General features: G+C 30.9%; 2 protein-coding genes across 3 annotated transcripts in view; one reads left to right on the top strand and one right to left on the bottom strand.

The window, feature by feature from the left end:
• Positions 1–5,349, top strand: part of LOC111396178 (carbonic anhydrase 2-like) — a 22,858-nt gene extending 17,509 nt beyond the window's left edge. The window contains exons 1-9 of one of the 2 annotated variants that reach the window (XM_023022518.1): positions 672–947; positions 1,251–1,312; positions 1,657–1,797; positions 2,661–2,709; positions 2,798–2,914; positions 3,110–3,163; positions 3,802–3,887; positions 4,472–4,577; positions 4,934–5,349. In XM_023022518.1, the coding sequence (XP_022878286.1) occupies positions 1,260–1,312; positions 1,657–1,797; positions 2,661–2,709; positions 2,798–2,914; positions 3,110–3,163; positions 3,802–3,887; positions 4,472–4,577; positions 4,934–5,098 (771 nt within the window). In that variant the 5' untranslated portion in view covers positions 672–947; positions 1,251–1,259 and the 3' untranslated portion in view covers positions 5,099–5,349. Of the gene's footprint in view, positions 1–671; positions 948–1,250; positions 1,313–1,656; positions 1,798–2,660; positions 2,710–2,797; positions 2,915–3,109; positions 3,164–3,801; positions 3,888–4,471; positions 4,578–4,933 lie in introns of those variants that run through there. The other variant, XM_023022517.1, reaches the window with a different exon arrangement.
• A 1,541-nt stretch (positions 5,350–6,890) lies between these two features.
• Positions 6,891–14,420, bottom strand: part of LOC111395273 (2-methylene-furan-3-one reductase-like) — an 11,411-nt gene continuing 3,881 nt past the window's right edge. The window contains exons 2-4 of the mRNA XM_023021258.1: positions 8,052–8,375; positions 7,709–7,868; positions 6,891–7,313 (exon numbers count right to left, since the gene is read on the bottom strand). Of these exons, the coding sequence (XP_022877026.1) occupies positions 7,048–7,313; positions 7,709–7,868; positions 8,052–8,375 (750 nt within the window). The 3' untranslated portion in view covers positions 6,891–7,047. The remainder of the gene's footprint in view (positions 7,314–7,708; positions 7,869–8,051; positions 8,376–14,420) is intronic.

Genomic DNA, 14,420 nt, shown 5'->3' with positions numbered 1-14,420 from the left:
TGGATGTAAAGCTCTTTGTGCATGTTCTAATTTAAAGATATATAAACGGTCCAAAAAAATCTTGTAGTAGAGTTGAATATGACAAGAGTAATGTTATTTATTATTAATGATGTTAAGCTTATCTTTATTATATTTTTGTGTTGCAGTGGGGTCACTGTTACATTTTCTAATAAACTAATATTAAGGCTAAATAACATTATTAATGGCGTAAAAGGTTCGATAGATTTTTGTACAAGAAAGTGACACTATATCATATATTCAATTAAATGTGAAATTATGTGACAATTCAGTTAGACCTCTTATTCAATATCACTAGTGTCATCTAAACTCGTACTGACATATCAATGATGTTAAATAATATTATTCAACACTATTGGTCTAGCTTATTGTGTCACTAACAAGTTGAGCTCCGTCTCCAAATTATAAAAATCGTTTGAATATTTGTCAAATTATGAAAAGGGTTATACTTGGTATACATAGGAGTATCCACACCCCTCACATGTGGTGAGACTCGCGCGAGGTGGACCCCATCCCATGTGAAGGATGTTGACACCCCTATATACATATTTTATGTACATCAGGACTTATCATTATGAACACAAAATTGAGTCGAAAAAGATACATTAATTAAAAGTTAAAATGTCATTATATATAAGCCTAACTAAAATAGTGTAAAATTGATTCAGTCCATCACGGCCAACTAATCACCTAGACCCTATATGCCGTCCTCTACATTTTCCTTCAGTATTCAATTCAATATTTCATGATTAAAAGTTCAAATAACAATACTTTAATCCATTCCATGATCCAAAATTAGACATATAAACCGTTCTCAGCCCACGCTATAAAATCAGCACGTCAGACAATTTTCTTCACAATTAACAGTGATCCCGTGGATTTTTCTCCAAGTTTCGTATAAATTCTATCAAAATCTTCATATATTTCTGGTACAGTATGTTTTTTCTTGTTTGATTTCGTAATTCGTTGATATTGATTTTAGTTTTTTTGTTTCCACGATTGATGTTCTTACCTGATCAAGGAGATTTTTGAGAATTTACGATCAATGATCCAACAGTTGAATCAATGATTTTGCAATTATATAAACAGATGTATATATCTGCATCCAACGTTTATATTTATAATAGTGTATATTTGTATTGTATGCATCTATATATACGAGTTTGAGAATTCTTCCGAAGTTTGGGTTCGATCTCGTTAAAACTTTTTCTGAAAATTCTATGATTTTGCAGAAAGGGGAAATGCCGAACGAAATATACGAGGAAGCCATTGCAGGTCTGAACAAGCTTCTCAGGTAGTACTACATGCTTTCTGTGCTTTTTTATTTTTTATTTTTTTTCCTTTCTTACCCTTTATCTCTTCCTATTCTCACCACGTATATCATAATATCTTGTGAATTATTTTAAAAGGTTGTGTCCTTATTCGTCATTTCACTGTCCCAATGACCTCTCCGGATAATTAGTTCTATTAGATCATTTCAAACGTCAAAAATTTGTTTTTGTGCTGCTTACCCGATTGGTCCAATTAGTGGGTCCCATTTAATACAAATATGACGCGTCAGTGGGTCGCACGCGGAGTTCTAAATTCGGCGTATTTGTTTAACAATATTTTTCCCATTTTTTTCTCTATTGACTGCAGTGAGAAAGGCGGGCTGGAGGTGGCAGCCGCCGAGAAGATAAAGCAATTGACTGCGGAGTTGGGGGGTGCTGCCGGAAAAGGGTTCGACCCGATTGAGAGGATCCGAACTGGGTTTGAGATCTTTAAGAAAGAGAAATATGAGTAAGTACTCGTCATTACCTGAATAGAAGAATAATGAAAAAAGTTTTGTACTTTGTGAAAAGTGCTATTATACCTTGGTATTGGCATCAAAGTAGCCAGATTCTTGGATATGCTATTAACTATTATTTTTATTCCATCTTTTGCTAATCACATAATTACGCAACTATTCACTTGATCCATAACATTAGAAAATTTTTTGCTTCACTTTAAGGCACATGTATGGAAAGTGTTAAGTGATCGATTACCGAGTTATAGTTGTGAATATCTCAAAATATGTGAATAATATGTGATTTGATTGTTTAGGTTCTCATAATTCATAAACATGTGCTAAACATAGGCTCTATTTGGGAGTGATTTTTCATCCTAAAAAATTATTTTTTTGATCGTTATTTCATTATTTCAGTCGTAATTGTTGACTTTCTTTCTCATAGATGGCCCCTACTTTTCTTCTAACGATCAAAAAATTAATTCTCAAAATCACTACCGAACATGTCCTAGACTATATGTTAAATTCTTTTAGCAGTGTAGTGTATCAAATTTATATAGAAAGTTTATTTGGGGCTAGGTATGTATGGTCCCCAGTTAATTACTTGTCTTGATAGTCCCCAGTTAATTACTTGTCCTGATAGATACAAATTTTCAATATTTTTGACTCAATTATTTGTTCTCACTATCTCATATTTCAGCGTCAGGCATAATTATATAATTTAATGTGGAATAGAATATTGGGTCAAGTCATTGTGGATGTGTAGATCCAAGGTTTGAAATGGTCAACAAAGTATATGATTTTTAAGTGAAACATTTTATAATCAGTCTACATTTTCAAGAAGGAAAAATAACCACATTTTGCTTTGTATTTCTAGGAAGGATTCTGATTTGTACGAGAAACTTAAGACAGGTCAAAGCCCTAAGGTACATCATGTTATATAAACAATGCAAATGAGGGTGGAAATACGAAGAAAGATGATTTGAAAACTAATTCTCGCTGATTTACTCGCAGTTCTTGGTCTTCGCCTGCTCTGACTCCCGAGTATGTCCATCCCATATCCTTAACTTTCAACCTGGGGAGGCATTTATGGTCCGTAACATTGCCAACATGGTTCCACCATATGACCCGGTAACATTGACCCCTCATCATTGTTATGAGTTCCTACTCGTTTATTACTCATTATTGAACTCGATGATCAATATTTTAACTTTGTCGACCTTGCTAAACACATCCCTTTTGATTAAAAAAAAAAAAACCCTTAGGTTTTTCAATATATGGAGTAATAGTAGTATTTTTTTAATTATTTGACTTGATTTGTGGCAGTCGAAGTATTCTGGAGTGGGGGCAGCCATTGAATATGCAGTATTGCATCTGAAGGTGATTATAATAAGCCCTTCTTTTGGATTTGCATCTTTAATTTTACTTGTCAACTCAATTCTTTAGGAAAGGAGATTCCTTTCTTGTGGGAGAAGAACTGGTGGATCGTAACATGAGAAAACCAATTATTATTACCATATGCACCTTTATGTCACTTTCAATAGTGCAACTTTGCTACACGCCTACCTAGCATACACCTTTTTTTTTAGAAAATAAATTCTAATTATTAGTTAAGAAAGTCGATTTTCCAAAGTCAATTATCTTAAATGGAAGAGTTATCATTTGATTCAACAATGATATATATATATATATATTTATTTATTTATTTATTTATTATTTTTTTTCCATTTTAGAGTCATGCTTGGAATAATTCTACAACGTAAATATAACAATAGCGTCTGATATAACTTTGGTTTGAATAGAAATGAATTTTGATTTATAGTTGATAGGGATTTGTTTTCCTAAATCCTAAGACGTTTGGTCTTTTTTCCCCTTTCCCTACATGCATATGGATTAAATAATCAATCGCATTATAATTTGATATTCCTAAGATATGAACAATTTTAATATCGACAAAGTTCTTTTATTTTCTCTATTTGTCTCGGACTCATTTATGTGGGACGTCTAAATTATGTAAGGTGGAGAATATTCTGGTGATTGGACACAGCTGTTGTGGAGGTATAAAAGGACTGATGTCCATTCCAGATGATGGTACCACTCAAAGGTTTGTGTTTAATATTATGATTAAAAGTAGAAAAAAAAGGGTACTTTTTACTAATTTCCTTTTGGCACTGTTGAATTTATCTTTAATTATAGATGGGTGTACACAATCATTAACTTATAAGTTAAGATAGTGGGGCACAATGCTTTTTAAAAAGGATTTTGCCATTTGTACACACTTTTCATTCAATTGTACTGTTTGGCCAGCGTTAAATCCAATCCAAACAACTAGTGCCAATAGCTGCTTGGCTTGGATTTAACCCTAGTCAAACATGTTTTTCCCTTTCCATTACATCAAATTTGACACTGCCTTTATTTTAAAATGGTAGGCGAGAAAACTATTTCTTTTCTTTTTTCTATAAAAAAAAATTGACGAATTACTGTTTGTCATGTGGCAAACTTTCAAACTTGGTATGACATCGTTGTTTTGAAAACCTTTAAAGCTAGAAAATGTTGACTTTTATCGCTTCATTTATGTTAAAATTACAGATGCTTAAAAATGTTTTAACTCTTTATTTTTCGTCTGGAAGTAAATTATTTTGAGTGCTTTGTAGTTACTCATTCGTATGCATTTTGTTCATGATGCAGTGATTTCATTGAAGATTGGGTCAAAATTGGTAAGGCTGCCAAGGCTAAGGTGCAAGCAGAACGTGGCGATTTGGATTTCAATGCACAATGCGCGCACCTAGAGAAGGTAACTCGAAACTAAGCCATCTCATGACAGTAACTCAATTTCATGTTAAAAATAGGAAAATTACACTAGATTTCCCTAATATCGAATCACGGCCTAGCTGACTAGCTTATAATCTAAAATGCAATTATCCAAAACTTAACGAAAGAAATGAGTTAAGCTATATTTCATTTGATGTAACATACATGTACTTCGTAACTTCTATTTTATATTAAAAACTCACTAGTTAAAAATCGTCACTATTTACCCAATACATATTTTTTCATTAAATAAAAGTAGGATTCTATTGGTTAGTAGCATTTTATATATTTAGTGTGGATTATACTCATTACTCTATATTTTCTTATGCAACCAAACAGGAGGCTGTTAATATATCGCTTGGAAACTTATTAACGTACCAATTTGTGAGACAAGCAGTGGTGAACAAAACCCTTTCCTTGAAGGGCGGACATTATGATTTCGTGAAGGGTTCTTTCGAGCTTTGGAATCTCGACTATAACCTCTCGCCTTCTTCAATGGTATAAGTTTTACTGATCATATAGTTTAAAGGATCGATTTTCATATCTACAGTTTCTATGATGTATATGATGTCAAGAGCAACCTCTGTGACAAAAATAAGTTTCCTTAAACTTGTGCTGGTTTGAAATAGGCCACGTTGTTTACTTATAGTATTGTATATTTGTATCACACTTGTCTGTCTCTTGAGGTATTAACACCCAAGACAACATTTTCTTTCCACAGTATGAAAAATAAGCAATTAATTCCACTTTTCTTATATGAAGTTTTAGTGTTTGGATGTGAAGAATTAATGTTCCAAGTTTTCTTGACTGATTTGGAGATTCTTGATTATCACAGAAAAATTTCCAATGTGATTTCGACAACTTTGATTGTAAGATAGTATTGAAAATTAGACTCTCAAAGAAATTGATCAAATCACGTAGCCTTACCATTTCAATTCTCGATGGTTATTTTGATTTGATCATTATTTAAAAATTTGGAAATGTCGTTCATATCGTTTAGAAATTTAATATCCAAAAAAATGTGTAAGATTTAAAAGTTTATTACATTCATTAGTTGTTACCAAATAGCGCTATTTTGCAAATTTTACTTCTTTAATTAAACATTAAATCCTGGGGATTGGGCTATATGGGAGGAAAATTTACGTCAATTACAGTTTTGCCTTTTCCCTATAAAACATATCTTTTTATATCATTGAAAACAGAAGAATATGCATCGATCTATCAATTTAAATTCAAACATTGATTTGCACTCCACGTTCTTAGACATATTTAACAACCAAAATGAGAAAAATCTTATGGCCTGTTTGGTTTGTATTTCGATTTACAATTTTGAGTTTTGAGTTCATTTTCCTTTTTTTTCTTTTTTTATGAGGGTTTGTTTTTAGAATTTTAAAAATGCATTTGATTTGTCATTTTGAAAATTTATTTCTCAAAACAGAAAACTAGAAAACAGGTCTGGTTTGTAATTTAAAAAATATTTTATTACATTTTTTTCCATTAAATTTAATTATTCAGTAAAAAATAACAATTTTACGTAAATATATTATCAAATATTATTATTATATACATTTTAAAGTTGGTAAATCTTTTTTCTCACTGAAAAATTAAAATAATAATAATAAATTAATTTCAATATATAGGAAATAAAAATAAAACTAATGAATGGACTTAAAATATTTTGTCGGTTTTTTATCTAAATAATCTTTAAGTACTAGAAGTATTTTTTTTTTCATAATTTTTATTTTTCCGGAATTTTTTTATAATCTTTATTTTTTTTCAGAATTTTAATTTTATTTGTTCAGAACTATTTTTAAAAATTTTTATTTTTTAGAATTTATCAAATTTATTTTTTGAATTTTAATTTTTATAGTTTTATTTGTTAGAAATTTTTATTTAGATGAAATTTATTTAAAAGCTTGTTTTCCATATTTTGAGTATTTTCATAATTTTTATTAAAAACACTCAAAACGCCAAAATGCATTTTGAGTTTTATGTTATAAATTTATCCTTGTTTTCAAAAATAATAGAACAAACATGTTTTCAGTATTTTGTAAAACTGAAAATTGAAAACGACTTGAAAACAGCAAATCAAACGCACCATTATTCTGTTTCTAAAGAAATATTACTCTAGTTCTAGAAATACGTCGGGCCCTTTTTTCACCGTGTTTACCATATAAATGATGATAGAGGTTCATTCAATTATAATTTTCTTGATAGAATGATAGAGTTGAGAAGCTTTTCACTTATTTGCGATGGCCGTGGCAATTGGGCAAGCACAGAGATGGCTATGACAACATCTAAAAATGTGGATGCACGATATAATTTTAGAGAAGTTGCAACAATAAGCTCAACAATAATCTACAAGAATTCCCACATTTTAGTCATCAAAACATACATAGTTCCTATTTGCTCTCATATTTAGCCAAGATAATTAGACCAGTATTCTTACTTTATCATGGAATTGGATATATAACAACCTTTCCAGTAGCTCGTCCTGTTTCCAAGTAAGAGAACGCTTCCTTAACCTGGTCGAAAGGAAACGGTCCCTTGGGATCGATAAGTGGTTTCACTTTACCACTCTCCAGGAACGGATTTAGTTTCTTCAATATTTCTCTATTGGAAGTCACAACAAACCTGAAGCCTGGTGGTGTGACTGCCCCAGTTAGAACTACAACACTGCCGCCTTCCTTCACTGCCTTAACTGCCCTATCACACTGTCCTGTTAATGTAAAAAAAGTCCCTTTATTGATTTTCAAACTACGATAAATTTTGAAGTCAAAAGATTATGCATTAAGAAAAAGTATACAAGTTCTTGTGCGCTATGCTCCCCTCATTCCACTCCGGCCTCGACCTATTTATTTTAGTATACATGTGTTCAACTCTATATGAGCCACATATACAACATCTTAAGTTGAGGACCAACTTCTTACAATCAACCATTTTTAGGACAAAAGTTAGTCTTCTTATTGTTTATTATGACAATTATGATAATTTTCTCAATCTTCTAGTTATTTCTAGACCATTTCCATTCACTATATTACTCATAAGACATTGCACTAAATTATTGCTATACCGGCTAAAGGAATTTACACTGCATTCATATCATTTTCTTACCTACTGAATCGTAAACTACGTCAAATTTCTCTGGTAGATCTTCAAAGTTCTCCTTGGTGTAGTCGATGGCCAAATCCGCACCCAAGCTTTTGAGGAAGTCCAGCTTTGGGGTGCTGGCAGTAGCAGCTATCTTTGAAGCACCAAACACGTGTTTTGCAAGCTGCATTGCCAAAATAGAACGTTAAATCTGTTTGTGTCATTTTTCTTTTTCTTTTCCTTTTTAAATTTGTTAACTAATAATAAGTGTATAACGATCTTTCATAATAAGAAAAATTAACTATTTAATGGTCAAATGGGCAGAATCAGTCAATAGGGACAATAAAGAGAATATAGAGTAGCTTACCTGTATAACCAGTGACCCAACACCACCAGCACCTCCCAAAATAAGGATGGATTTGCCGGAAGAAAATCCTGCCCTTTCAAGACCTTCATAGGCCGTCTCAATAGCGAGAGGGAGACCAGCAGCCTGTGCAAAATCAAGATTTTTGGGCTTCAAAGCCAGTAATTTCTCCTCAACCGCTGTGTACTCAGCTAATGAGCCAAACTGTTTAGGTCCATCCAATGTTTTCTCGTGTATGTCTCCATATACTTCATCTCCTTCTTTTAGTCCCTTTACTTGACTCCCAACTTTAACTACGATACCAGAAACATCATAGCCTGGCACCGTCTATGGAAAAAGACATACAAAATCAACAAAATGGCACTTGCATTTTGTAAAATGCTCTCAAATATCTACTAAATTAGCTGAAAAAACATGGATAATATGGCACGCAGTGGACAGGATCTGAGTATGATAGAAAATTTTAATTTCTTTTCGTTTTTAATATTGTCTACTATTAAGAATTTAAAGGCCAATATTTTTTAACACCTAAATATAGTACCACAGACGCATAATCAATTTTCCAGTTAGTCAAACAGAAATTGCACTTGAAAGAAAGCCAATCGCTCCAAATTTAACCTCGTTTCAGATTGTAATACAGTGTACACTATAAAATAATAAGAAAACAAAATCAGCAGATTTTAGTGATGCTTGTTGAAGATTAAACTTGAATAAATAAACAATAAATAAACACGAGCTTAAGCTTTTAAAAAAGGTGGTTGTGCTTGTTGGATGTAGGGTTAAAATCCCAAAAGTAATCAATTTTATTTAAGACTAAAAATGTCAAAAAAAAGGGAAAAAAGATTGGATCCTCCTACTCCCTAAAGGTAATGGGATTTTATTCTTAAATACCCTCCTAGTGAGCTTTGGTGGTCCACTAGTCACCAAGCTAGCGATCCTTCTTCCTCCCTTTTAGCCTTCTCCCTTATATCCCTTTAAATGCCCTCTTAGATTTCTTAGAGTGTCTCCAAGAGATTCTCTAAATACTATACTTTCTATCATAAAGAAACAGTATTTAAAAATTAGTTCTAATAGATTCCAAGTACTATACTTTCTTTTAGAGAAACAATGCTTTATATAAGCAACATATTTCAACATTCTATTTCTTAAATTATTCAAATCATATTTGAATTGATAGGTCATTGGCAAATCAAAAAATATATTAAATAAAAGATGATGAGAGACCTAATCTGTAGAGTATATAAATTTTTAACTAAATTTTGAGATGCTATGTATTATGCGTAAGACGCTATTTATAATTGGAAAGTCTTTTGAAAATACTCTTACCAATATGGAAAAATGCAATCTGGGAGAATATTCTCCAAGAAACTTTGGGTGCGGTTGATTTGCATTTTCGCTTTCTATTTTGAGGGATTATTTTTGAATTATAGAAAACATGTTTCGTTTGTTATTTTGAAAAACGTCAAATCAGAAAACTAGAAAATGGATTTGGTTTAAAATTTTTAGAAATTATTTTATGATATTTATTCAATTAATTTGATTATTTAGTAAAACATAATGATTTTAGGCTAATACATTACCTAATAATATATATTTTAAAATTGATGAATTTATTATCTTTTCTTGCTACAAAATAAAATAATAAATAATAAATGTTAAGAAATTGTTCTATGACATTTATTCAACTAATTTGATTATTTAGTAAAACATAATAATTTGAAGCTAATACATTACCATATAATATATATTTTAAATTTGGTGAATTTACAATTTTTTCTTGCTACAAAAATAAAATAATATATGTTAAGAAATTATTTTATGACATTTATTCAACTAATTTGATTATTTAGTAAAACTTAATTTTAAGTTAATATATTACCTAAGGATGTTAACGAGGCGAGTTGAGTAGGCTCGAACTCGGCTCGAGTAAAATGACCGAGCCGGACCGAGTTGACTCGAGCTTTCGGCTCGAGCCTTTTCGAGCTGAGCCGGACATGCTCTGTGTTTTGGTGTTTTTTCCCCCTTTTTTTTGTGTTGCTATAAACATGGGAGCAACCAGCTGCCTAAAATAAGCAGCAGCACACTGCCTTAAAAAAAAAAAATATAAAAAAATAAAAAAAAAAATATATATATATAGGCTTGTGAGCTTGAGCTTGCGAGCCACACGGTCTGGCTCGAGCATTGCTCGACACCCCAAAATGAGGCTCTGCCCGAGTTTCGAGTCTGGCGGGCTCAAACTTTTTTCGAGCCGAGCCACGAGCGGCCCAAGCTGATAAGTTTGATTGTCATCCTTAATATTACTAGATAATATATTTTTAAACTTGGTGAATTTACTATTTTAAAAGTACTACTTAGCATCCCTAGAAAAATAAATCGAAAAAAGCGTGTTTTGAGCATTTTTCGTGTTTTGGATTTTTTAACTGAAAATGCCCAAGCGAAAAAAAAAAATCATTTTACGTTTTCAGTTATAAATTTTTCATTGTTCTCGAAAATGAGTGTCTAAATGCGTTTTGGACGTTTTCGAAAACTAAAAATAGAAAACGGCAAAGGGAACTCCCCCCCTTAGCATCCTTTCCTTTTTCGGTAAAAACCCTAGATCCTCAAAAGGTGTGTACTCAAGTGACCTATTTGTAGCCTACAACTAGGACAAGACTAGATTGGGTCAATTACAATAAGTCCTTGTTTGAACTACATTCTTTAAAAATTACTCGGACTTTTTTCGGGCCGAGCCGAGTAGGCTCGTTTTCTCTCTTTTTTTCCCCCTAAACTACTGTCTTAAAAGGCAGCAGTTTGCAAAGCCCGTGTCCCCAAAATGGGGCTAGGCCCAAGCCTAGGCTCGGGTCTACCGAGTCCCAAGCTGAGCCAACTCAGGCTTTTCCCGACCTAAGTCACAGGCGGCCCGAGCTAACGAGCCCGATTACCATCTCTAATTATTTTTGGTGAAAATTCTGAAAACACTCAAAACACAGAAAACAAGTGTTTAAATAAAATTCTATAAATTATATTTTTAAAAGAATTAAAGAAATGATAAATTTTACAAAATACAAATAAAAGTTATGAAAAAATAAAATCTAATCTAAAATTCTTTAAAAAAATCTAGAAAATAAAAATTTTAAAAAAGAAAACTCTAAAATTTCTAGAAAAAGTAAAATTATAAAAATAAACAATAAAAATAGCTCAAGACGTTAATGGTTATTTATATAAAAATTCAAAAAATATTTAAATGACACAAATAAAAATATTCTTGGTCCACATAATTCATTTTTATTTTTATTTCTTACATTTTGAACTCAATTTATTATTTATTTTTATTTTACTTTTGTAGTGAAAAATCAAACTGTAAGATTTATCAACTCTACACGTTTTGAATACTAAATTTTTCCTAACAATAAATATTTTTTAGACTGTTCTTCCTATCAATAAATTTGGCAATAAAAAGTCTACTATACCAACTACCAATTTCAAGAAAGTCTACTAGCAATTAATTTTTGAAGATAAGGTCTTTCAAAAGATTTTTAGTATGTCTAAAAAGTTTGAAAAAAATTCTATAAAATTCTATACTAGTTTATATTATCTTTGCTACTAAAGTTCAATTGCTAAAAATGTCTAACTAGTTCTACTGAAATTTCTTTTATTATTTTCTCTTATAATCCTTGCTCGTTGTTGTTTTTCTTTTAAGATCTTTTATTAAGAAACTCCGACATTGAGAGATAGAGAGATCACTGATTTGTTTCTTGATCTGTAAAGAGGAGTCACCTCTATTTCTATCTAGAACAAATAAAATATGACTTTTAACTAGTTCTACTGAAATTTCTTTTATTATTTTCTCTTATAATCCTTGCTCGTTGTTGTTTTTCTTTTAAGATCTTTTATTAAGAAACTCCGACATTGAGAGATAGAGAGATCACTGATTTGTTTCTTGATCTGTAAAGAGGAGTCACCTCTATTTCTATCTAGAACAAATAAAATATGACTTCCTACAATAACTAATCTTCTTATTTCTTTGTATTCTACAAGTATTGATATATTCATTAAAACTTTCTAATGAACAAATAAGTAGGGCAGTGTAATCTAAAGGCATAAAATATTAGAACTTTTAAAACGATATGTTTGTAATGGTCTTTGAGTACTTTACTGTTTAGCAAATTAATTTCTTGAGACCCCCTTTTTTTAACTCTCTCTTAACTTTTTTCTTGACCTTTTGAAGAAGGCTTAAGACTGTAGCCAAAAATATTTTCATCATGTTTAAAAAAGTTTTAACAAACTCCTATTATTGGGACACAAATTAGCCAACTTAATTCAAATGATTACTTTATCTTTTGGCCATAAAATCCAGAATAAGGAGGCTAATAGCGTTAAAATTATATTTTTGAAACAGAAATAAAATATTATTTGTGAATAAATTAATTTCTTACTTGGTATTTCCCCTTTTAGGCCTTGCCCGAAAAATAACTAAGTAGCATTTCTCTATTTTTTAACCACAAATTTTCCAAAGATTACTATTACAACATCTATTCTCCCTAGAAAGGGGCTCAAAAAAATCTTAAATGCCCTTAGTGCAATCTTGTTATTTATTCTAGCAGATCAATTAAGTCTATTATCAATATTAGTATGGCGGACCCATGGGAGGGTCCTGGGGGGTCACTTGACCAGTTGACCCCCCAACTTTTGAGATTTTTATTTTTTATTTTTAGTTAAAGTCCTATTTAGTATCGATTGAAACATAAATTTTAATTTAAATCAAAGTAAACAATTAATTTTAATAAAATATTTCATGAATTTCTTAACTTTTTAACTTTTATCAAAATTTACTAAAAATCTTATTATAATCCTTATCAAACAAGGGCAAAATCACAACAAATTTGAATTTTCTCTCATTTCTCTTGCTGTATCTTACTCTTCATCACACCTTTTATCAAAACCTTAATCCTTCTAATTTTTTAAAATTTGTTTATAATTTCTCTACAAATTATCACATCTACTATAAATTTTCATTTTCCAATCAAAATTTCAATTACTTAGAAATTTGCATTTTCTCTTATCCTATTTGTGAATATAGGATGTGTCTAATTGATTACATAAAATTTAACTTATATTTAACGAATTATGTTTATTTGACTAATTATTAGTATTAAGTATTAGTTATATGTTTTCCTTTTGATTACTTGAATTGATTGTTTGTATCAAATACACAATTTTTTAACATAAATATGCATTTTCCTGTGTTGGCAAAATATAAATAAAATGACTGTTCAAAATCAAATAGATGAAAATGATGAGCAAAATATTAATAAAGAAATGTTTTTAAATGTAAATCTGCATTTTCTCGAGTTAAATATGAATCATTCAAAAATCAAAACAAAATATTCAATTTGTACAGAATTTGATTGTGTCCCCTAACTCAAATTGTCTGCATCCGCCCCTAAATATTAGAGCCGAGAGAGGAACCAAATTGTAATCACCAGACATAAGATCCAATAGACAATGTCTCCAAATTTGTCAACTTTTGACCAATTGAGACTCATCTTCAAATCCGTCTCATTCCAATAAAGGACCGAAATTGTACTCATGTCAAGTGACTATTATGAAAAAAACACAATTTGATACTAATCCTTCGACCATCTTACCGCTAGTAAACCTACGTTCGATTGTCAATATAATGGATTCGACAAAATGACTTATTTGCCCCTCCAATATGTGTAGTCATTCAAGTTCTATTTTCATAAGGTTAATCCATTTTGACTAATCATAACATAGATTCCAATGATCACATCATCGAAAAACTAAGCTTAGGATCGATTATCCACTAGAAAACATTTTAAGTTGATCGTCTCAAATATGGATTCTATCTTGCAAGTACATTATCCAAAATCATTTTATCGGATTTGCAAAATATTGAGATGGTCTTCTAAATAGTCCATGGCACCTCAAAGATTTTTAGCTCGCAATCATTACCCACTCAGGATTTAGGTCATTTGAACCGATAACCATGTAGAGTAGTATTCCTAATGTCATAAAAAGTCATCACAAGGTCACGTTCAGTGTACTCTAAAACACATCATTAATCTTATCTCCGAAGTCTAGACAAGGTCAAATAAGAACAATGAAATCTCATCATGATAAAGCATCACTTTACCTCCCAACTGTAAACAATAAGTTTTTGATCATGTTGCAAATTATGTCACAACATACTCGATCAATCAAGTATATAATTTGTAGCTTCTCTTGCGATCATGGGAGACATAAATTAACAAGTCAAATTAAATAAGCAAATAGTATTATTATTTTGAATGATGTCTGCATAAAAAAATACTCTAAGGGCATCAAACTAAAAGTATTAAGACTCCGAAATACTGAATAAATTTCAATGGG

Source organism: Olea europaea, chromosome 6 (genome assembly GCF_002742605.1).
Source record: "Olea europaea var. sylvestris chromosome 6, O_europaea_v1, whole genome shotgun sequence".
NCBI lineage: Eukaryota > Viridiplantae > Streptophyta > Magnoliopsida > Lamiales > Oleaceae > Olea > Olea europaea.
This window is presented reverse-complemented; position numbering and strand designations above follow the sequence as displayed.